General features: G+C 37.1%; 1 protein-coding gene across 1 annotated transcript in view; it reads right to left on the bottom strand.

Annotated features, from left to right (window-relative positions):
• Positions 1 to 733: 733 nt before the first annotated feature.
• The window catches only part of CHSY3 (chondroitin sulfate synthase 3), a 144,083-nt gene continuing 120,040 nt past the window's right edge, over positions 734 to 24,776 (bottom strand). Inside the window, exon 3 of the mRNA XM_042822957.1 lies at positions 734 to 3,491. Coding sequence (XP_042678891.1) covers positions 1,926 to 3,491 — 1,566 coding nt within the window. The 3' untranslated portion in view covers positions 734 to 1,925. The remainder of the gene's footprint in view (positions 3,492 to 24,776) is intronic.

Raw genomic sequence — 24,776 nt, forward strand, 5'->3', positions numbered from 1 at the left:
TCCTGGAAGAGGAGAACTGCTACGTCCCCCAGAGAACTACTTGCTGTTCTGTTATCATTTCCACTCAGCGGGAAAAGATAAAAGGCCTTCTTAGGTTACCTGACAGCCCTTTCAATTGTCTGGCTTGTCTCTGTTGCGGGTGCTGTCTCACCACAGCATTAGAGTAAGAGCTTTGGCTTTCAGACACACTCTCTCATTTAATTTGATTTACTAGTTTCAACTGCATTTTATTATATTGTATTATGGTGTGTTATCTTGCATTCTGATATCTTATTTAGTAAAATAGTTTGTTTCTCCTCAGATTGTTGCTGCTCTTTTGTTTTTAGGCCCATTTCTCTCTCCTTTTCCCCTTTTCCCTTATACCTTTTGCGGGATGCAGGTCCCGCACCCCACTAGTCACAAGACCATGCCAAACCAGCCCGTAAACCTTTGACACCAATTCAATTTGAAATGCAGATTGAAATCTAGAGTACTGAGATCAGAAGTACCTGATGTATTTAAGTTTGACTGAAGGTTGATGGTTTCTTGGATGTCTTTGAACTCTTACCACAGTATAATATGAAATGTTGCAAGTATGTGGTAAAAATAATTATAACAAATTCACTGCCTGAAATGAAAAAAAAAGGAACATCTTTTAAAATGATTCTCTATGATTCTCTCTCTCTCTATATACATATATAAATATATATATATATATGTATGTATATAGAGGGACATATACACACACACCGCACACACACATGCACATTTGTAGATCCCCATATAAACATTTCTTCAAAATACAAAAAGTTGGTTCCATTATTTCTTAAGTTGATATCATTTTAAATACTTTACTCCATAAATCAGTAATACGACAACATCAGGCTGTCCAGAGAGATAGATTTTAACACAGTCTTATAACCTCCACTAATATAAATATATTGGCAAGGAATTTTGACCAGCAATTATAAATTTTGAAACTTAAATAATTATCCTACAATTACTTTAATTTTAACAACAAATTGTTTCTGAGTACCAATATTCACAGAAAACATAAAAAAAAGATACAGCTTTAACTTCTAACGCTCTCTATCTAGTGCAGTTTATGAGAGGAATGTAAAAGAAAATTACATATTAGAGATCCATTCTAAAAAGAAACACCAACTTATATGTTTCAAAAAAAGAATGTTGTTTGCCTGCACTTTACCATAAATGACCATGTTATGTCATAGCTTCTTGTCTGCAAATGAAGGACATTGGTTCAGAAATCTCCTAAAATGTATATGAGGATTAGATTAAATTCCTTTCCTTGTGAAAATAAAGTTCATTTACACTTAGAGTGAAGAACATCGAGGAGTTTGTTACTCTAATAAGAAGTTTAAGGTAACTTGGTAGCCAGTACCAGTTGCATTTGCAAGCAACTCCTCGGTTTTTCTTCCTTTTTAAAAATAAAGGTACAATCATAGTTATTCGCTTACTTTAAAAATTCTAAAGATGAAGAAAAGTAGTGTTTATACATATAAGTCCTCATATAAATTATAAAACTCAAGTTTATCTAACAAAGTTCCATCCCCAGAAGAAGCATAAAGCACTTTTGTGGTACCTTCACTTTAAATATTTGTATCACATCAAGTCTGAAAAATGCAACAAAGATGATACTGCATCCTAAAGCCAAAAAGAATATTCTTCTGATGTAGTCTCTTGTGATGGATGTGCTCCATGGGATCGTGTGATTGCCATGGTTTGATTGATTTTCAAACAAAAGAAATCTGAAAGAGTTCACCTAATCAGTTCAGTAGGTGTAAGAAACATCAGTGAACAGCAGACTCATCTGGTTTGAGGTCAGCAGTCTTTGGAAGACAAAGAGAAGGGAGTTTAAAAACACAACATCAAAATAAAAAAATAATGAGGTAAACTCCCCTTAAAAGGCCAAATGGGTTGGGATGTCAGGAGACAGTTCGATTGTATCTGACACCCAAATATTTCTCTAGCCAGAGTTCAGCGAGCTGCATGGTTGAAGCAAATGTACTTGCTTTGGATCCTAAGCACATTTTGTATTGTTTTGGATCTAAACTGGGGTCACAATGAACTGGGTGAAAAATATGAACAACTCCTACTTCTTGACTTCTAAAAGCCTTCAAGCCTGATGTTATCACTTTAGTATAGAGGTCTACATCCTCAAGACCCCAGCCTTGAATTGAGGTATCAAATCCACCAGCAGTAAGTAGGTCACTTTTGTAAATACATGTAATTCCAAATCCATACTCCCTCCAAAATCCAGTTCTTTTTGTGAAAATAAAACTACTGTCAGCTGGAGGGTTGCCTCCATATATTACTTTTGGATCATACTGGCTGAAGATGATAGGGTAGTAAACCTGTTCTCCCTGAATAGTGTTTTCTCTGCATCTCTGTAGGAAGTCTGGTGTGAATATCAGATCAACGTCACAGAACAACAGCAAAGTGCCATTGTCAAACTGGGATGAAGCCATTTCAAGACCTAAACCTCTGGAAAACTTTCCTGCCATAGGAACCAGGGTCATATCTGCTTTAGGATACTTCATGCTATATTCTTTAAACAGCTCTATGTGTTTACTGGAATCCTGTCCTAACTCAGAACTGAAGAGAATTATTGCCAACTTTACATTCTGTCTGGGAATCAGACAAGTCTTCTCAAAGTTTTCCATAAATCTTGAGAAAATGTCAAATCTTCCTATAAGAGGGACAAGAATATGTATTTTCTTGTCACTGTGTCCCACAATGTCTTTGGTGCCTTGGAATGATGAAGAAAAAATCTTTAAAGAATTTGAAAGAAAAGAGAAAGATTGTGTGTCAGCATTGGTGTCCTCCAGCAGGCTTCTTACATCTAGTTCTTCTGCTTCTCTGAAGAAAGGTTTGCTGAACAGTTGCTGAAGGAAAGCATGACGTCTCACTGGAACTGTAACTTTCCTTCCTTTGTGCCTTTTGTACAAGAGCAGTAAATCCAGGATGTACTCCACCCCATGCATAGGATCCACCCTGCGGTATCCATATTGTATTTCCTTGAAATCAATCAGTCTTCCTCTAGACCTAGAGTTCTCATTTATCATTTCCATGACTTGCATCACAGTGTCATCTAGTGCAGCCCGCAGAACACTGCTCACACTCTGCCGGGGTGGTTGGCCCTCTACCATCGAGTAAAGAAATTTTCCTGTCAGAAATTCCCATTCGATGACTTCAGATCTTTCATGTGGCTGGAAATTATTGAAAGATGGTACCACTCCCAGTTGCTGATCTTCCTTCGTTACTTTGCTGTTACTAAGTTTGCTCATGAGGGCACGTTCCCTATGGAGAAGAATGGTTCGATAGCGCAGTTCGGAAATTTTGCGACTCAGTATGTAATTGTGCAGCCTATATTGGTAGGCTGGCCTTTTGTTTGGATGAAGTGTTATAGCTGTGTGAATTTTGCTGTTGTGAAGGTCTTGAATATAACCCATGCGGTTGTGTTCATAGTTCTCGTGGAACAATTGCTGCATCTAGAAAACAGAGGAAAAAGAAAGACATTAACTAACAGACACTGCTTCTTCCTACAGAATGATCTACATTGGTACTGTTGGTCATTAGCAATTCTGACAGATCACAGCTGTCTTTAAGCACAGAATTTTGAAGTATTCAAGTGGCTACTGGTTTTGACTGATTTTGGTCTTAGTTACAGTACAAGCCACAGTAAGTAACTAAACCTAAATAAACAGAAGGGCAGATATTTGGGGACCATCTTTACTTCATTTACATTGTGACAGTGATAGGACAACAGGGAATGGCTGAATGGCTGAACATCAAGTCTTCAGATACATCTAAAACCTAATTAGCACAGATCCTTACTAAAAGATTAGCACCAATGAAGATGCATTTTTTAACATGACCCTGGATTTCTATCTGCAGAGCTCATAGGTGCTTGTACCTCCTACACCCACACTCAGATGGATAGTGCTACTCCGCATTCATTAAGCAAATGGATTTCACTTCAACACAACTTTTTTTTTTTTTTTTTTTTTTTTTTTTTTTTTTTTTTTTTTTTTTTCTGTTGGGGACCAACAAGGGGCAAAGAATTAAGGGACAGATACATAATAATTAGAATTTGTGTGCCAGGAGAGATACATACAATAGTACATCAAATAAACTACTGATTCTGCTAGCGTAACTCATCCTAACTGATTTCCAACATACTTCTGTGGCAAGAAAAGTTTACTTCTGACAAATTACTGATTGTAATGTCTACTAAATTGTGAAGAGATATATAGTCTAGGATTTTAAAATATCTAGTCTTTGTAAGCTTCTGTCCAAACAGCTGAACTACAAAGAAATCATAAAACTTCTTCTGACTCAGCATAAAAGCAAGCTTGGCTCACTATATATTTAATGTTATGAATATTCATTCTTTAAAAGCATTATGGAGAAGTAAAGCATTCAGTCCATGAATAAATGTAAGAACCTATTAATTCCACAGGAAAATAGAAATTGCCACTGAATGGTAGATAAAGAATCCGATCTTTTTCATCTAAAACCAGATTGGTCAGTAATGAATATAAATGGAAGATGTGCTAATGAGACAGAAAATCTTGTTTCATTATGTGTTGTAAGTTTAGGTATAATCAGATTTTAAGATTAGTATTGAAGTTCGTCTTTAATATACTGAGGAAATCAAGATAGGTGGCATCCAATGACACAATGTCTCAGATTGAAAACGTGTAAACCATTTTACTGCATTTCTTTGCTACAGGACTTAGACTTTGGTACAGGAAATAATAATAAGCATAAGGCAATAAGCATACAGTAACTCTTACCAAACTAAAATCTACAACAAGTATTCAAAAAACAATTGGCATGTACAAAAAATAGACTATGTCATATTCAGAAATGCAGAGGCTTACGACAAATTTATAGAACCTCTCTCCCCATCCCATTTTGGCCACAAATCCCTGTGTACTATTATTCGGGTGAGCATGTTTAGGCTACACTGGAAATGTCATGGTTTTATTAACCAGGCCAAACCAGGCCTAATCACGACAGGAAAAACAACAACAACAACAACAACAACAAAACAACAACAAAAAACCCCAACGAAATAATAATGAAAAAATCCATTCACCAATCTTAAATTTGCCTTTAGCAGATATTATTTCAGAGTGACAATATTAGTTACAAAAAAAATTCATGCAATTCACATTCACAGAATTCCTGTCTAAAACTGTCAGAACGCATTAGTCCTGTCTAGAAAGGCATTTTTCTTCTTACTTCTGATGAGTTGAACCAAGGGCATGGTGTGGTGATTTCCTTGCTGTCATAGATAATATGCAACAATACTAAAAGTACTGAATTAAAGAATCCCAGAATCTAGGAATGGTTGAGGCTGGAAGGGACCTCTGTCCATCTGGCTCAATCTCTGATCCAGCAGGGGAAGCTGGAACAGGTGAAGACCTTCAGGAATGTAGGCACACAAACTCTCTGGGAGAGGGTTACCAGCATCACTGGTGAAATCAAAACATGGATTCCTTGTGGATGAGAGATAGACAATGACAGAACAGAAAGGTTATATGATGGAGGACCGAATTCTAGAGAAAAATTCCTGGGAATGGCCTGAGTGAGGACGCTTTATCTTGGAAGAGTCATTTTCCCTCCTTCCCCTATGATTCACGTTTTTAATCACGCAAAAACATCATCTGATCAGGTGACATTTCCATCTCTCCAGTGACAGGCTCCATTCTCTTCCTTCTCCATTTTAATTAAAACTGTCTACTGTGTGGTTTGCAAGGCAACTCTTCTTTCAGAAACAAATTCCCAACAGCTATGCCTGCTTTCATAAGACACCAGAATACACAGTATTTTATTAATCACAAATATATTCCAATGGTTATATTATTTATGGGAAAAGTTGAATCCGTGATTTTCACTTTCAGAACTTCATATTCAAATTTCCCTTAAGGAGAGAAAGAAAATGTGTAACTTTGAAAACAAAAGAAAGAAGTAAAGGCTGTTTGCTGAATGGTTGTCCGCATCTTTCTTCACAATCCTCAATGTACCTCTCTTTTTTATATCCTCTGATCATTATCACACAAGTTTCTCTTCTTTCTCCACAAAAAGAGTATTTGAGTAAGATTGAAACAATCATAACAACTGTTACACATTTATCTTATGGCATCTCAATCTTCAGAGCAAGTTTCATTTAAAGGAGCTTTAAACATTAAAAAACATTAAAATATTTTTTACCACAAATATTTTAAGCAGTTGACAGTCACTGTAAAACTAAACACTTCCCTTGTGCAAACATTTCATAACCCTACCTTGACTTATTAAAAGCTCAGCGTCACAGCAGATTCACTAGCAGCATTCATTCAATAGGGATATTCTATTTACATAAATAGTGCATTTTTATTGCATTCAAATTTCAGATGCCTTGCTTTATTAGATATGCTCCACTGAAATCACAGTGAGATGTACTCCATTATATTAATGACTTAATTTTGATAATCAACAACAGATTAACAACAGCAATGAAAAGAAGTTGCTATCAACTCAGTAATACAGTACTATCGCACATATATAAAGCTGCACTAAACCGTTTTCGTCGTTGTTACTGAATATTTTTAATCTATCTCAATAACAAGAAAACAACTGAGAACATATATAATACTGAATGTATAAAATCTTTGTGAAGAAAGGTATTGAGCATTCTTACGCACTGTTTGCCCAAAGCCAATCATAATTCCCAAACACCACTTTAACGCAGAGAACAAATAAAAGACTTATAAAGACAAATTTTCTGAAAATTTCAGATGATGCTTTTTTTCCCCTTGCAAAGTGCAGCCATGGCAGTTGTAACAATAACTTGCTTGAAATAGCTGATCTCAATTAATCCAGTGGAACCAAATTTCTCTTTTTTATTTTTAATACAACACTATGACATTTTCATTAAAAAATTTTAATAACATTTTTTTTTTACTTCTTAGAATTTCAGATCTGAAATTTCTATGAAAATTATCAAAATGCTTTTCTCCTTTAAGTTTTTTTTTTTTTTTTTTTTTTAAAAATCTTAGTTCCACATAGAAAATTGTTTTCAATACTGTAGGAAACGAAAAAGTCTTCTTAAATCTCAAATTATTAAGTTCTAGATTAAATCACCTCAACATGATCTTAACTTCTTGAAATTTCTGAAGAAGGTGTTTTATCCTAGGAAGCAAAGGGAAAGATGACTATTCTTCTCAGAGAATGGATCTATGCAAGGTGCAAACATGTCAGTGGTATCGTAACTGATCTAGAAAAGGAAATTACTTAGGAGGAGGCAATTCAGACACTTGGAAATATTCAAATCAAAACCATTCAGCTAGATAAATGTAAAGCTGCCTTCAAAAGCTGTCATGATACTGAATGGCTAGGTAATAAAACAGCAGATTAAATTATGTGCAGAAAAATGTAAACTACATGTGAAGAAAGCAATTCTAATTATACCTGAATGATGGGAGATGGTGTGACAGTTGTTTGCACTCTGTAATGTTACACAATTGTACAGTAGACAATTACGTACTAATGTAACTTCACTGTTCAGTAGTGAGCAAACAGGACCTACAGAGTCAACATAGGAAGTTCCACACAAAATATGTGAAGAATTTCTTTAAAGTGAAGATGACAAAGCACTGGAACAGGTTGCTCAGAGAGGTTGTGGAATTTCCTTCTTTGGAAATATTCATGACACATCTGGATACCTGCTATGTACTGCTAAAGGGAAACAGCTTTAGTAGAGGGGCTGGACTCAATGATCTTTTGAGGTCCCTTCCAGTCCCTGCTATTTTGTGATTCAGTAACAAGTACAGAATGATTCGGAAGCATAACTGTGCTTCCAGTTACACAGCAAAGCTGTGTAAGTCCAGAGCATACTTGAACCTTGAACACCATCTGCAGTTACTTTGTCAATACCTTATTGTTCCAAATAAAATTGATAGCTTAGGAAGACAAAGACACTGGACAATCACACTGGACTCATGTGTACTGTAAGATTACTAGATGACTAGGATGGAAGGGAGTATTCTAGAGAAGGCTAGCTGAGGTAGGCCCACAAGGGAGGGGGATAGGAATAATCACAATCTCTTCTCATATAGGAGCTCTGATACATAAAAGACTCAAAACCAGAAAGGTACTGACATATCAACCAGAGATCACAGACTCACAGAATCACAGAATCATTCTGAGTTGGAATGGACCTTAGAAGGTCAGTTAGTCCAACAGGGACATCTACATCTCAATCAGAGCCTTGTCTAGCCTGTCCTTGAGCGTCTCCAAGAATGGGGCATCCACCACATCTTTGGGCAACCTGTTCTAGTGCATTACTACTCTTACTGTAAATAACATTTTTCTTATATCCCAGCTAAATCTCCCACCTTTTAGTTCCAAACCATTTCCCCTTGTCCTATCACAACAGACCCTGCTAAAGAGCCTGCCTTTCTTATAGCCCTCCTTTAGATACTGGAAGGACACTAACAGATCTCCCACGATCCTTCTCATCTCCAGGCTGAAGAGACACGGCTCTCTCACCCTGTCCTCATAAGGAAGTGTTCAACCCCTTGGATCATTTCTGTGGCCCTTCCCTGGATGCACTCCAACAGGTCCATGTCTCTCCTCTACTGAGGACTCCACATCTGGGAACAGAATTTCGGGTGACATATCATTACAAAATCTAGAGGACCAGGATCACCTCCCTCACCTTGCTGGCCACACTTTTTTTGATGCAGCCCAGCATATGGTTGGCCTTCCAGCTGTGGCACATTGCTGGCTCACATTTAGCTTGCTATCCACCAGTCTTCAAATCCTTTTTGGGAGGGCTGTACTTCATCTCTGCATCTCCCAGCTTGAATTTACAGTGAGGACTGCCACACTCAAGAATTAACTGGAACAACAAGCTGTGGATGCTAGAATTTTACATGCAAAACCTAAGCACATACCCTAATGGGAGATTTCTATCATTTATATGATCAACACAAAGGTACAGTTTCTCCAGAACATTTCAGTGCTACAGACTGATGGCAAATCAGGTGAGACTGAGTCATAATACGCCTTTATTCCCTTCTACCTCTCCCTTGGTTTCTTCTACATGCTACTGCAGAGAGAGAATATTTGGCCAAGCAAACACATAACCATGACATAATGCAATCACTTACTGATCATTTACTGAAAGTGGTGAATGGAAAAAGTTATTTTCTGTGCAACAAAGGTATGCACAACGTTTTAATTTTTCATATTGCATGCCTTTGTGATTTTCCTGAAGAGTATGCTGGCTTCTAAACTATTCTTGTAGCAGAACTGATAGAAGAGTTGGCAAGACTTGCTGCTTGCCTCTTTTAATGTCAGCTGAAATTAGAGGTTGGCAAGAAACATAGATAATCTAATCATGCCCAATGGAACTCTGAAATGCAAGCAGGAACAAAAAGGAAAAGGCAAAAAAAAAAAAAAAGAAAAACAGAAAAGAAAAGGAAGAGATGAACCAAATTAGAATAAAGGCAACACTTGATTTTTGCAGCAGGGAAATACAATAGATAATACGTAAGTACAATGTAATTTGCATTGCAAGCTCAGAAATTGTAATCTTTAATCAGTAATCAGTAATCTTTTTAATTACTGATGTAATTAAAAAATAAATTTCTTCCTCCACACACACAAAAGCCCAAACCAACACACATTATTGCAAGACTATTGCATATTAAATAATGGAATGAGAACGGTGGATTTTAAATTAACATAATTTTTCTTTGAGCATTGTTTAAAAGCAATTGATGCCATTTAACAGCAAAGACATGCTACTTAATCCGCCAGCCACTCTAGCTATTCTTAAATCTACAGTACTACTAAACAGCCCAACATTTTACCTAAACTTAGCTTTTAAACAAATTAGAAACATGACCAACAGGAACTATTGCTGATCTTTAGTCATGCTGCTTTTTTTTTAGAATTTTGTTCTCCTTAACATGAAGACTTAATATTTTCCAGTGACTTAAAGAGGCATTTCATCCACATGAAGAATCTACACAAGATCTAAGTTTGGGATGATAATAACTGGCTAAACAGCAGCATACTAAGTATCTTAATCAAAAGACAAGAGAAAAAAAAAACATTATAACAATAATGGTGCGGCTTGAGAGAAAGCTACATATGCAGTAGAATGTTCTCAATAATTTGTAGTGAAATAAAATCCAACTTGCAGCTTTCCAGTGGGTGATCATACATTTCTGGGTAGGGAAAGTACATATCAGCAAGTAATTTGGTGTAGTATCATGAGAAGAACTGTCAGCTTAGTTCAGGACTGAAAGAGTAAGACTTTTTAAAAAATTACAAAATAGTAGTAAATGGACAACAGAAGGACAACAACTAGTTACAAGGAAGTATGGAACTGCTAATTTGGAGGGAAGTCATTTACAGAAGCCCATAACGAGCCCTACCATACTCAGTGACAGTGGCAGAAAGTTCAGAACTTGGCTCATGACACAAAGTCACAGACATAATGAGGGAAGAGGAAACATCCAATAGAAGTAGCAAAGAACTTGGCAAAATTCAGGACAGCACACAAAATTGTACATTCATGGTTATGTGAGGTAGGTGAACAAATATCCTAGGAATGTTGATTTTTGTTTGAACTGAAAATAACTGACAAATAAAGAGTACACTAGCATGGTAGCAGACAAGGTGAATGGAAAACATCAGTGTTTCCTCCACCAAAAAGAAAAATGAAATCATGTGTTTGCTTCAGTAAGAATATTTCTGAAAGACACAGTAGACAATTACAGTCAAATCTGAATCCACATCTTCATGAAATATGTGGGCCCAAATCAATGCAAATGGTATTTGCCAGGACTGCGAATTGTTCTGTGAGAAGAGATGAATGTTTTTTGGCTTGTTTAAATTTGCAAAATGAAGGTTAAGAATTGCACTGTCTCTGAACACATTAAATAAATAATAAATAAATACATACATAAATTAAATTAAATACATAAGATAAGAGATTAAGCGAAGCCTCTGGTGACTGGAAAAAAGTTAACATCACACACTCATGTTCAAAAAGGGTAAAAAGGATGACCCCAGGAACTACTGACCTGTCAGTCTCACGTCTGTGCTGGGAATTATCATGGAACAGATCATCCTGGAAGCTCTCCTCCTAAGGCACATGAAAGTTAGAGAGGTGACATGGGAGAACCAGCAAGGCTTCACAAAGGGCAAATCCTGCTTAACCAACCCAGTGGCCTTCTACGATGATGTCACTGAATCAGTTGACATAGGAAGAGCCACTGATGTAATCTATCTCATCTCAATTTCACTACGGCCTTTGACATGGTACCTCACAACATCTTTCTCTCCAAATTGGAGAGATATGGATCTAATGGGTGGACTGTTCAATGAACAAAGAACCGACTGCAGCATTGAGAACAGAGAGTGGTGGTCAGTGGCTCAGTGTCAGGTGATGCTCGCTTAGGGCGCAGATACTCTTTAATATCTTCATCAATGACATTGTCAATGGGGTCAATAGCGTTCTCACCAAGCTGTGGAGTGTGGTTGATACACCAGAGGGATGGGATGCCATACAGAGGGACCTAGACAGATGTGACCAGTGGGCCCAGGTGAACCTCATTAGGCTCACAAATCCAAATGCAAGATCTTTCACCGAAGTCAAGGCAACCCTCCTACCAACACAGGCTGGGGAAAGAAAGGATTGAGTGCAGCCCTTCTGAAAAAGAGCTGGGAGTATTGGTGGAAGGCAAGCTGTACATGAGCCAACCATGTGCCCTCGCAGCCCAGAAAGCCAATGATATCCTGCATGATCCTATCCTGCAATGATAGGCTGCATCAAAAGAAGCATGGCCAGAAGGTCAAGGGGAATGATTCTGCTCCTCTGCTCTGCACTGGTGAGGCGCCAGTACAGGAGACACATAGACCTGCTGGAGTGTGTCCAGAGAAGGCCACAGAAATGATCCATGAAATGAAACACCTGTCCTACGAGGACAGACTGAGAGATGTAGGTGATCTGATTCTTTCTAGAGAAGAGAAGGCTCTGGGGAGACTTGATACTGACTTGATACCTTTTAGAACCTAATGGGGAGCTGCAGGAAAGAAGGGGACAGACTCTTCGGAAAGGTCTGTGGTGACAGAACAGAGGGAAATGGTTTCAAGCTCAAAGAGGGTAGATATAAGAAAAAAATCTTAAGAAAAACATAATATATAAAGAAAATATCTTTTACAGTGAGGCCACTAAGACACTGAACAGGTTGCGCAGTGATGAGGTTGATGCCCTGTGCCTTTAAACTTTCAAAGTGAGGCTGGATAAGGCCAAGGGCAACCTGATCTAGCTGTGGATGTCCCTATTCATTGCAGGCGAGTTAGACTAGATGGCCTTCCAGCTCTAAAGATTCTATGATTCTGTGATTAACAAGAGAAAATCTACCATGCCATATATTTGCATGGGTACAAAATCAAAGGGAAATTTCTAGCTAAAAACAAAACAAAACAAACAAAAAAAAACCAAACTGTGCTCAAAATAAAAATAAAAAACACGCAGTGCTCAAAAGTTTTTTGGACTCTTGCAAAAAGTAGAACTGTGCATTAATTACTTATAACTCTTTTGTTTGCCCTCTTCTTTGATTAAAAAATAAAGGTAAATATCAACCCCGCTTTTTTTTTCCACATTAATGAATGTATTGATATTCCACATCAGAACATGATGTAAAGCAGTGGGAGTTAAAGAGTTAATGTTCTTGTTCTGTGGGCTGCCTTTGTTGGGTATTTTGGGTTCTTGGAAGGGAGGAGAGGAGCGGCATTCCCAGAGGACTGGGAGGCAAAAGAAGAAAGGTGCAGCTCATGGCACGACATCAGCTGCTCTCCCTCTCGCTGACTCTCGGTTTGTCGTGGAGAAAAGCACGTGGTTCCCCTGCAGTCTACTAGCGTAACACCTCGTATTTTGGACACTTTTCTCCCTCATTTTGTTGAATTTTGTTGGATTTAGTAAATTACAGTTCCTCCTCACATCGTTGCCGTTGGGTTTTTTGTTGTTGTTTTTTTTTTTTTTTTTTTTTTAAGACTCATTGCTATCTTCCAATGCTTTCCCATCTCCCCCTCTCCCGGAGCGCACAGCCCGCAATGTGCCATGCCTCATTAAGTCACGGGCCGGGGTCAGCCGCACCGTTAAAAGGTAGGGTAGTTTTTATTCCTTTCTCTTTTGTCTCCTTCTGGGCTTGTGCCCGTGTCACGGATTCAGATCTAGATATAACTCTGTGACAGTCAAAGACATTGGTTTGAAATCTGCTCTCTTTAAGCCAAGTTCTATCAAGAAAATGTGAGATCAAGCTCTCATAAAACAGTGCTGCTCTGCTAAGACTGGCAGGTACCAGCAGGTACTTTTTTTATATCTCTTTTTGGAAAAGCTTCGAATTAAAAAAAAACAACAACACAAAACAAACAAAAACCAAGTTCTCCTGCAACACAGGTCAGACATTATAAGATGGATGCTTCAAGATGCTTTTCTTGCACATGATGCTAGCTGTCCTCATACTGATACTTCACCAATGCTTTGCTATACCAGATTAGTAAATCTGTACAGTGAAAATGCCTATGTTACAAAAAATATATGGTAAAGACATAAAATCTTATAATTTAGCCTATCAGCAGACAAATCATACAGCAATGACACTCAAATACAGAAGAATATATGTAAAGGAACAGCAAAATATCTAAAATGATCCTATAAAGAAAAGAAATTTACCTCTGTAGGTTCAGTAGAGGTTTGCAGTCCTGAACCTGACTTTCATATTTTATGTTTATGTTTTACATTTTTCCAACTGATGTATTATTTTTCTCAATGTTTTCTACAACTGATGAATTAGGTATTTCAAAAGTAAGGAGATTTAGAATTGAATCAATTAAGGAAGAACTTTTCAACTTTTGCAGAGCAACATAAGATGTACAGTTTCCATGGAAGACAACAGTCAAGATACAGAAACGCATCTTCTTCAGCTGGATTTATGCTCCCTTGGAAGTCATCAGTACTGGGCATCACATATCACATATATCACAAGCCACAGAACACTGCTTAACTCTCTGCATTAAAACTCAGAACTGAAAAATCGAAAGCTTAAGAAATCCAACTTGTCACAGAAATAACGTAATTGCTCAAACTTTCTGTAACAAAAGGTCAGTTGTTGAGTAAAAATTGCTTCTGGTATAATTCTGAAAAACGGGATATGTTGTGAGTCTACACAATGTTATCTATTAATCACAAAAATATCACATTTTCACTTTCACTGTAAGTTGTAAATTGTAAATCAGCTTCTGTGGTAACAATGAACGCAGGAGAATAATTACAGTGTTCAGATCTCTGATCAGCTATACAGTCATCCAACTCTGTTTCAGTAAGTTTATAATTTAAAAAAATTACTAGGTTATTACACAAGACACATTGAAACAATTCTGATAGTCATCACATCACCATCCCATCATTTTTTCTGGAATCCAATGAACAGAATTTGATATTTCTGTTTAAATGCATGATCTTTAAAGTTTTTTTTTTTCCATTTTTTTTCTGACACAAAATGTTGGTGACTATTAATTTTAAAGATTTTAATGTTTTTGCTTGTGAATTAGAGAATCCGTAATTTACTCTGTGCTAAAAAGCATGCTGGGACAACTCATCCCAATTTGCAGAGATGGAAATAAATATTAGATAACAGATTTTCATTTCTTTTAATAACACTATGAGAAGGGATAGTTTAAGTTCAAGAAGCAAAAATACTAAAAAACATTTTCAAATACATGAATTATTTTGGAGATGATTTTAACTTTTTAAAGTTTGGCTACAACATGGCATTTATTAGTTTGACTAACAAGAATACATATTTTATTTTATGATTTAGTAACAGTTCTAACACTGCTTTCAGAAATGTTACCAAAAAAACTTATGTTTTCTCTTGCTCCTTGTCATTCTGGGGGTAGGTAAAAGATCTAACCCTCCTTCCCAAGACAGGGGTAGCCCAAGTCCAGACTGCGGCACGTTGGGTTGTCTACCTCAGCCAGAGGAGCACTCCAACTTCAACGCTGTTGAAGGAAGAACTTCAGAAGACCTTTGTCCCAGTGACATACCATAGTGACATGCCAGAAGAGACAATGGTCACTCCACCAGAAAAGAGTACCATTCAGGATGGGAAATATGCCATTCCTGAAGACGCCTGGTATACAGATGGATCCAGAAAGGTAGCTGAGCAAGTGGCGAGCAGAGGCATACCATCTTTCCACTGACACCATATGGTTTGAAGAGGGGGATGGTCAAAGTAGCCAATGGGCAAAGCTTCAAGCCATGAAGATGGTTATCAGCAAGGAACCCGGTGACAGTGCACTGAACATCTGCACAGATAGTTGGGCTTTGTATCAGAGGCTTGCTCTTTGGATTGCACAGTGGGCCACCCAAGACAGGACCATCCACACCTGACTGATTTGGGGCAAGGAGATGTGGTTAGATGTATAGAATGTGGTTAAACACAGAACCATATGTGTCTATCACATTTCTGGACATCACCCCTTGCTGTCACCAGGAAATGATGAAACTGACACATTGACTTGAGTACAGTGGATTGAGAACTCTTCTTCTGAGAACATCGCCCACTGGCTGCACCAGAAGCTGCAACATGCTGGACAGAAGACAATGTGGGCAGCAGCCAAAGCATGGGGCTGCCCATAACAATGTCAGATATCATCTAGATATGTGTTAAACTGCATCAACATAGCAAGTGGACTGATGCAGGCCTATCTCATACCAAAAGCAAACTAGGCCTATACCATCAAGGCTTTAAATAACTTAATGGCAGCATATGGGACTTCACAGGCCATCAAGAGTGACTAGGGTACACAGTTCACAGGCATGATGGTACTGTGATGGGCACAAGAGAACAGCATTGAATGACGATTACATCTGCTGTATAATCTGCAGGAGCTGGCTTTATTGAACGTTATAATGGTGTCCTTAAGGCTGCTCTAAAGATAGACTCTTGGTCCCTAGGGTGGACAAAGAGATTGCATGAAACCCTGTAGGATCTGAATGAAAGATCTAGGTCTGGTAGACCCACTGCCCTAAAGATGCTTCAGATTATTTGGGTCTTCCCTCTTAGGATCCAAATTGTGGGCACTAACAATCAGGTCAAACTAGCAAAGAAAATAACCTGCTGTCTGCCCAAGAATCTGGAACCTGGTACCCATAGAATAAAATGGCCTTAGAAGGTGCAAGTAGGACTGAAGTGATGTGGCCTACCTGCACCTTGAAGGAGACTTTTGTAGGTGGGGAGTTTGGTAGTTCCTCCAGTAATTGGTACATGGTCTACTGACACTTTGGTCAACACTCCAGTCTTCATTGCTAAGGGAACCCTAATCATGTCCCTGTGGCAGACCTGGACCCCACTTTTGGTACCTGATAAAAGTTATGCAGTCACAGATATCTGGCCAAAGAGTGTGACACAGACACCCGGAACATGCCCCAGTGCAAGGTGAAGTGTTGACCCAGGACAGGAATATGGCCTGTATCTTGTCATGGAGGGCAGATTTCCCTCTCGCTATCTCTGAAACATTTGTACTACTTCCATGAATCTTTGGAGTCTCTAGGATCACTGGAAGGAGCAAAATGTCATCAAAGCATTCCAGTGTCGCTGTGAGATCAAGAATGACACCCAATGATGACCTATGTGGGACTGACAGAACATAAGATGGACCTGCACCAAACAACTAGCATGCCTATGGTAACACTACTGAGCACCGGCCCATGAAAGAACATGAACCTCAGCCACAAACTGATCATAAATTGTCTTACATTGTGTCAACCTGAATCATGACGGGCAATTGTATAAGAGTCACAATGCTTTGGATCCCTGTACTTGGGAAGGCTCATGCCCCAGCTAGCTCAATCACTGGTTCATGCCATAAAGGGGTGGAGTGTAAAAGAACTGCTGAGTCAAGGCCTGAAACACTGTTTGAGCACCTGGAAGGAGAGACTCAGCGAGAAATGGGAGGATAGATGGAGGCAATTCGTCCGTGTAACTGGAAGACTTCAGGGCTGACTGCCACTGAGGAAAGATCTCTTGCTGGAGATCCCTCCTTTGTGGAGTCTTTTTGCAAGCCTAGATCTTCAAAGACAGGCGAGTATTCTTTTCGTGAAACAGATCATACCAACATTCAGCAAATGAGATTCAGTGCCTCTGGACAACAAAACAATCAGTGTGGAGTAGTGAAAATAGAACTCTTTACTTTTAACTTGCTGAGCACATCCTGGAAACAAACGTATTGCAAGTCCCATTTTAGATAAGAAAAGACATGCATCAGCAGATCGATATAGCATGGCCCAAGGCTCCCTATTCGATCTCTTCTGATTAAATTTTCTCTTCTTACAATCACATATTCTCTTCTAACATTTACAGCAACTTCTACAAAATCTGGGAACAACTGAAACCTTATCCCAGTGGCTGATAAAATGCTCACAGTTGTTTCCCATAAGTAACCCCTGGAGAATTAAAGACTGAAGCAGAGAAATTAAGAATCATCCAGCCTGAATTCTCCACCAAAAAGCAACACACAAAACCAATATGGTATTGATGATGATTTTCTGTGATGCCTCCTCAGCCCCTTGACACAAAGACCAGCCTGCTTCACCAGCCAGCATTCTGCTACTCTGCATAACAGGCCAGCCTTAGTTTCTGATTTAATTTCGTGCATTTGCACTGCACTGAACCATTACTCAGCTGAGCTGAATAGCATGAGCTCCTCATGAACAAACTTTCCCTTTCTTACCTTGTCAATAAAAAACAAAACAAAACAAAACAAAAAACAAACAAAAGGTGGGGAGAAATTAAAAAAATGAAATCAAATTAAGATTTCACTCCTTACAGTGTAATCAAGGAGCTTAAGTAGTGCTCCCTTCCAGCTGATTTTATTAACATTAAAGTTTATGACAAGTTATGAACCATCCTTGAGCTAAACATCCAATTAAAATAACATAAGCATGGCAGGATGTTTGTTACAATGTTTTTCTTAAAGAAATCCTAATTATATTGCCATTCTACTTTTCCACAGGCAGAGCAGAGTTTTCTAACTAGACGGGATGAAAATATAGTATTAATTAAAATTAATTAAAATTAATTAAAATGAATATGTTTGCACATTACTGAGAATTAGTCTTATGCTAAAAATAAAATCCAAGTGTAGTGAGTTATATGCTTCATGATGATGATACATGCTGCACCAAATAGTGACTCCTCATTTTCTTGGTATTATGAAATTTCATTAACAGGACACTTCGTTGTGTAGTTTCCGAATTAGTAAGTGCTGCTCATTAGTAAAACCAAAAAGACTTCCAGCTACAGAGTGGTAATTCAAAATCCACTTTATACTGCTCATATGTCTTTACAGCTGAAAATGTTATTTTTTCTAATACACGTTCGAATATTTATGTTATGAATAAGGTGGTATTACCTCCCATTGTCAATTTCTAAATCAAGACACAAAATTCAAACTAGTTTATTTCAGATTGTAAAAGATCTCTGTATTTACTGGCTCCTCAATAATAAATTACAGACTTATTACAAATCATAAAACATGTCTAGCCCAGTGATTAACCTGTTTAAGTATTCATAATCTACATATGCTGTATCATGTATAATAGATCATACATTTCTGTTTTATGCCAAAACTGTAACAACATGTTGAAATACAGAGAAAAGAGTGCTATAAATGCTAACCACAAAGATCAAGGAACAACAAAAAACAAACAACAAAACCAGCAAAACAATAAGGATGACAAAAGGAGAACAGTTCCTCTGTCAGAGGAAGTGCTGTTTCATAGAAATGTCCACAGCACACAGAATGAAAGGAAAGTTTTCTCAGCAGTTTCATTTTCTGATCAGCTTGAAAAAACATGATAGAGCCTTGGGAAACTCACCTAATAATCCCATTACATTTGTTTTCTTGGAGATACACCTACAAGGAGCTGTTATTTCTGTTACAAGCATACTTACCAGTACCTATCAAAGAATAAAATTATACATGTATTAAATACACCAAACAAAATGGGGGAAGATAAAAGAGAACTTCAAAGAAATGAGATTATTCAAATAGAAGACAACAAAATTGATTTTCCTGCTCTGTGACTGCCAACAGATGTGGAATGTGGGGATTTGAGTAGTTAGACATGTGCATATTTACACTCACACTGTGATAAGAAGGTGGGTTGAAATGTCACCAGGTCTTGCTCAAAAACAAGTAGCTTTTGCCTTTCAAGAAAAAAAGAAAAAAACAACAGAATACTGTAAGGTGCAAATGACCTCTCCCATATGTGCAGTTCACAAATTTTATGAGAAAAGGGAGAAGGAAATACTGTATTGGAATCTCCCTCCAGTAAGCTGGAAAAGCAGTGTAAGTAGTAAGGGGAGACATCATAGGTTATTATTCCTGCCACTACAGTGAATGTGCTGAACTGATCAATTCACCAATATCACTTTGAAGATAAGCTTTGGTCTTCTCTCTTTCCTTTCAGCTAGTTTTGTTTTGTTTTTGTTGTTGTTCATTTGCTTTAGTATCTAAAACATTTATCAACATATTTTCCTTCACTAAAAGCCATTTCTTTCCAAAACAGATGTAAATATAAAGCTACGACGCCATTTAGAATTGCAGTGATGTCTTTCACCAAATAAGTTAAATAATTAATTTATTTGTAAAAGCCAAAATAATGCTGGTTACTGAGATTTTGTCTTTTACGTACATAGCCTAAATGCACAAAAGTAACTATACTGTAACTATACATATATATATATACATATATATATATATATAATATATACATATAATACAGCCTTCCTCTTGTGACCTAGAGTAGTTTAATATAACAACAACTTTGAGAAAAATCTAGTTAAGAGGATCTTACTGCATTTATGTAAATTATGTAAAGGAAATTGTTAGGAAGCATGTATGTTGCATCAACTCATTTCTTGCCTGGTGACAAACTGAAAAAGCTACTTCTTCACTTTACAGTTTTATTTCCTCTCAGACTTAATAGAAACCAATGTATGAACTGGTCCTCCCTTTTCTTTCCAAGACAGGTGTCTATGAAGTAATTCCTTAGTGATCTCAAATTTTAAAACAGTCACATAAGGAGCCTTGACTCATAATGACATTAAATCTATTTTTGTATACAATAAATACAGAAGGATAATCACAGAATTATATCCATTTTCCAATTTATCCAATCTCTCCCATAGGAAAACTGGAGCACAGAGCATAATTCGGATGCAGCACCCAGAGCAAGGAGGATCCACAGACAATTATGTTTAAACATTGCCTTAACATGGACAATTTCTGGTATATAACGTTCATTTTTGATGCAGTCTGAAAGGTTAATTTCATTCAATTGGCTTAGATCAGAAGTATGAGAGGGAAGAAATGGAATCAATTTCTTATCAATTTCCTAAAATAATCCAAATTCTTATCAATTTCCTAAAATAGGAAATGATGCAAAATCATTGCTTCTTATGAAATACAGTTCCTAGTGGTCCTTGAATAGGAGTTTTAAAATGTCTCCACTTGGCACAGAAGTCTGCCTTCACAGAATTGAACTATCTTCATACCTCTCAGGAAGCTGATGCACAGGAGCTTTTTAAAAGTGAATTTAAATTATTTTTGCTACTCTGGGAGTGCTACAAGTCCCAAACATGCAAGCCTCAAAACTGTAAAACAAAAACCATATTGAAAAGCAGAAATTCTTCAATTATCATTCTCAGTTTTAGAAAGATTAAATAAAAAAAAAAGCATGTGCCAAAAAATCAGGCCACTTTAACTTAATAAGGTCAGAGAAACCAGAGGATCAGTATTTCTCATTTGAAACAAAATTTTTTTCTTGGATACCAGTAACCTCCACCAAAACTAAGAAGGCTAGATCCACAAATGTGCCCATTTTCTCCACACAGACTAGAATACATACTAAGGGAAGATACATATTCCAAGGTACAAAGTGAACTGGTTTTGTAGATTATTCCTTTTTATCACTTTTCATAGGCAAATGACATGACCAGTGTATCAGAATCCGATCTGATTGTCAGATAGTTGTTTTATAGAACAGAATAATTAAGGCTGGAAAAGAGCATGAAGATCATGTAGTCCAATCACTGACCCATTGCCAGCATGCCCACTAACCTCTGCCACATCTACCTTATTCTTGAACACCACCAGGGAAGGTGATTCCACTGCCTCCTTGAGCATCCTGTTCCAATGCATTCTGATAAAAAATTATTCATAAAATCCAACCTGAACCTCCCCTGGTGCAACCTGTGGCCGTTCCTTCTCTTTTTGTTGCTAATTACCTGAGGGAAGAGGCTGACCCTCACCTCACCACAGTCTCCTGTCAGACAGCTGTGGAGAGTGATATGGTCTCCTATGAGCTTCCTCCAGACTGAACAATCTTTATTTGTGACTGTATCAACAGACACAGAAGATTCAGAAGTCAGGCAGAACTGTCAATGCAATGGCTTCTTTAGCAATTGAAAACATCTTCTACATAATTGCTGCATGGAATGTACATGGAATGCATCTGCTTGTCAGATCTACTATCTACTTGTACAGAAAAAGTACATTTATTGCTCTTCCAAACAAGCACAGTATTGTTTCTTCAGACAGTCTCTGAAATAGGTCTTTGAAATGTACAAGCATCTTTCCACCTTGGAATCAGCAAAAAATGAATCAGCAAGTACCAGGTCAGACACTATATAAAGGATGCTCATCATAATCAAATAGATTTGCAGTACACCTAACTTTAAACCTCATGATACCAAGACTACTGTTCTTTACAGCCACTTGAGAATTACAAGCATATCAATACACCAACAGATTTACTTTCTAGAGATGGATTACAAATTCAATAAGCTCAATATCTCTATGTGAACTAAGCTGTGAAGAATAGAAACTTTCAGAAATTTCACATTTAGCAACACAAATAACAAGAATATGTGTTTCTCAGAAACACTGAACAAATTAAAAAAGAAATTTAAATAACTTTAAGTTTGCAAATTCAGACTTAGAACTAAGAAGACCCCTTACAAAAATACTAAGTGATTGTATTTTAAAAGTAATAAAACCTAGTCTCTGCATCCCATATCCTGTAACCACAAAAATCACTGCTCACATAGGATCTCATTGGAATAAATTACTTATCACCTTCCTTACCCTGCCACTGCTTCCTCCCTCTCACTACAGTTTCTCCTTAGATGAGCTAAGAGATCTCATATAATAAGGAGTCAAGTAATTCTTACCAAGTTGTATTGCACTGGATATTCAGGTAGACCTGAAGACAGCTTGTATGTCCAAATACTAATTTTTCCAGCTCTACCTTATAGGTCTAGTAAATTACCCTTTTTTTCTCATATAAAAGCTCAAAAGCATTGGTGGAGGGGAAGAATTAAGCCCCACTTTCATCACTTTCTGAGCATGGAAGTTTCAGTGCTTCAATTCTTTACTGCTTTCTGGATTTAATTTCTTTTTTCCTTGACAGAATCAAGAATTAAAACCAAATACTTGCTAACCCATCCCTGTAACACGAGTAATTGCTCTTCTCTGACTTTTTATTTCACCAGAAATGTCTGGATCAAAAGCAAGGGACATGGCAGGATCCGTCTAGGCTATACTAAATAAGCTCTGTGGAAGAGCAGAGTTTCTTACCCTGAACTAAGCCTTCATTCTGCTCCCTAAAGCAAAAGACAAATAAAAGTCTTTGATTACAAGTACAGCCACGTTTCTATGATGTGTTCTCATTTATACAATTTCCTATCACGCCTGTTACTATAGTATCTCTGTCTGATAAATGAGTTCTGCTACTCAGGGATTTGCAGCTGTTTGAGTACTAATGTCATGGTTACAGATTTTAAATAATTTGCTTAAATATAGAATTTTAACTTTTTTTTCAAACTATATTTCCATCCTTTTACACTGTTTCATTTCCTATTACTTTTCAACCACAGCCATGGATGACTTTTTTCCCCATTCAGAGAAACAATAAACTCCGGCACTTAACAAAATTTTGTTCCATCTGATATTCCTTTCTCATCAGAAATTAAAAAAACAAAAAGAAGAATAGGAAAGCACATTATTTATTTTTCTCTATTAGAAAAGTTATTACTATTCTTGAAGTAAATTGTTATTCCGTGTTTGAATGAGATTAGCCAATGCTGCTCTATTTATAGTTAGTAAAAAAAATGTTACGTTTGACATTTGTAATTGTGCAGGCAGATGTTCATTTGCAGAAAGTATTGTATTTTACCTAGCACTCTTCATTATTCTCTCTAACAACCAAAAACGTGTCATATCTGGGCATTATGCTGCAGATAATTGCTGACTGTAAAACTCAGGTCTCAGTTTGAGCCAGGCATTTTCTGATAGGAGGCCCATTAGGTACTAACACAGCCCAGCAATTCTCATTAGCTAAAGGTGCATGGTGAGTATTACAGAACAGTGAACGCATGGTGCTGTGGGCACATAACTGAGGGTTGGGGATCTTTCTTGTAATCTACTACTAAATATTTGAACTACACTGAAAATGCAGAAGAAAATCCCACCATGAGACAATTAAATAAGAACAAAAAAAAGGAAAGGAAATTCTTTGGATTATTGATCAGGTAAATTTACATATAGAAAGACTAAAAGAATATATATAATACTTGGAAAGCACAATAATGCAATAAACTCTCCCTGAATTAAGCTGCTGTTTTTTATACTATTTTGTACTTACATTATTGTTTCCTCACTGAGTCTGCAGATTTTCTTTAGAAGGCATGACCACGCCGACTGTGATTGTCTCTCTGACCTTCCAGAAGGATGCAGTATGAAGGTAAGAACCTGCACTAGTAAGAGCCCCAAAGCAGAACTGCAGGACCCCTCTGATCAACTTTTGATGGAAGAAGTCCAACTTACACCTTCCTGCTCAGCGGTGTGCCTGTTAAATTTATAGTCTTCTACTTGTATTAATGAAATATTTGCTGATAAAAGCAAAAATCCCATCATTTACACTAGCAAAGTAATTTTCACAGATGTTTAAGGCCTACAGAAAAAATTACAAGTCAAGCTAATTTTACACTTGGTTATATTTTCTTTTAAACAGATGGATTTCTTTTTATGGTTTGTAAAGACCATTTTTTATATATATTTTAATTATCTCTATTCCATCTATGCAATTTAATCACTGATTTATTTCCTTTTTTAGTACAACATTTATTCATACATTTATTGATTTATTTTAGTACAACATTAATTTCCATACACTGTAATTACTGTCTATAGCAATGAATGCAAATAATTTCTTTTTTTTAATGAAAGGGATGACGTCTCATTTAAAAACACAAAGATTTAAAGGTAAGAAGTCATGAAAAAAAAACAACAACACAAACAAATCCAAAACACTACAGAAACAGCAGAGAGTAAGAGGTGTAACTCAACATCTAATTCCACCTCATTCTGCATACCTCTTGCTCAGAACTGCACTATAACTTTCTCTGCAAATTCACACACCATTTCATTGTCTCTGAAAAAGCCTCCTTTGAAGTGAAGATGAAGACAGAAACAGTATCATTTCCCAGTTCAAACTTGGACAGACCCATTCTGATGTAATTCTATATGTACGGAGAAAACCATCAGCACTGCCCCCAAGAGTCTGTGACATTTTTAACATCAGTAGAACACAACTTAAGTCTGGTTGTGATCATTGTCATGATTTTACCACAAAT

Source organism: Centrocercus urophasianus, unplaced genomic scaffold (assembly GCF_019232065.1).
Source record: "Centrocercus urophasianus isolate 14NV4802_14NV808 unplaced genomic scaffold, USGS_Curo_1.0 seq_21, whole genome shotgun sequence".
In the NCBI taxonomy this organism is placed as follows: domain Eukaryota; kingdom Metazoa; phylum Chordata; class Aves; order Galliformes; family Phasianidae; genus Centrocercus; species Centrocercus urophasianus.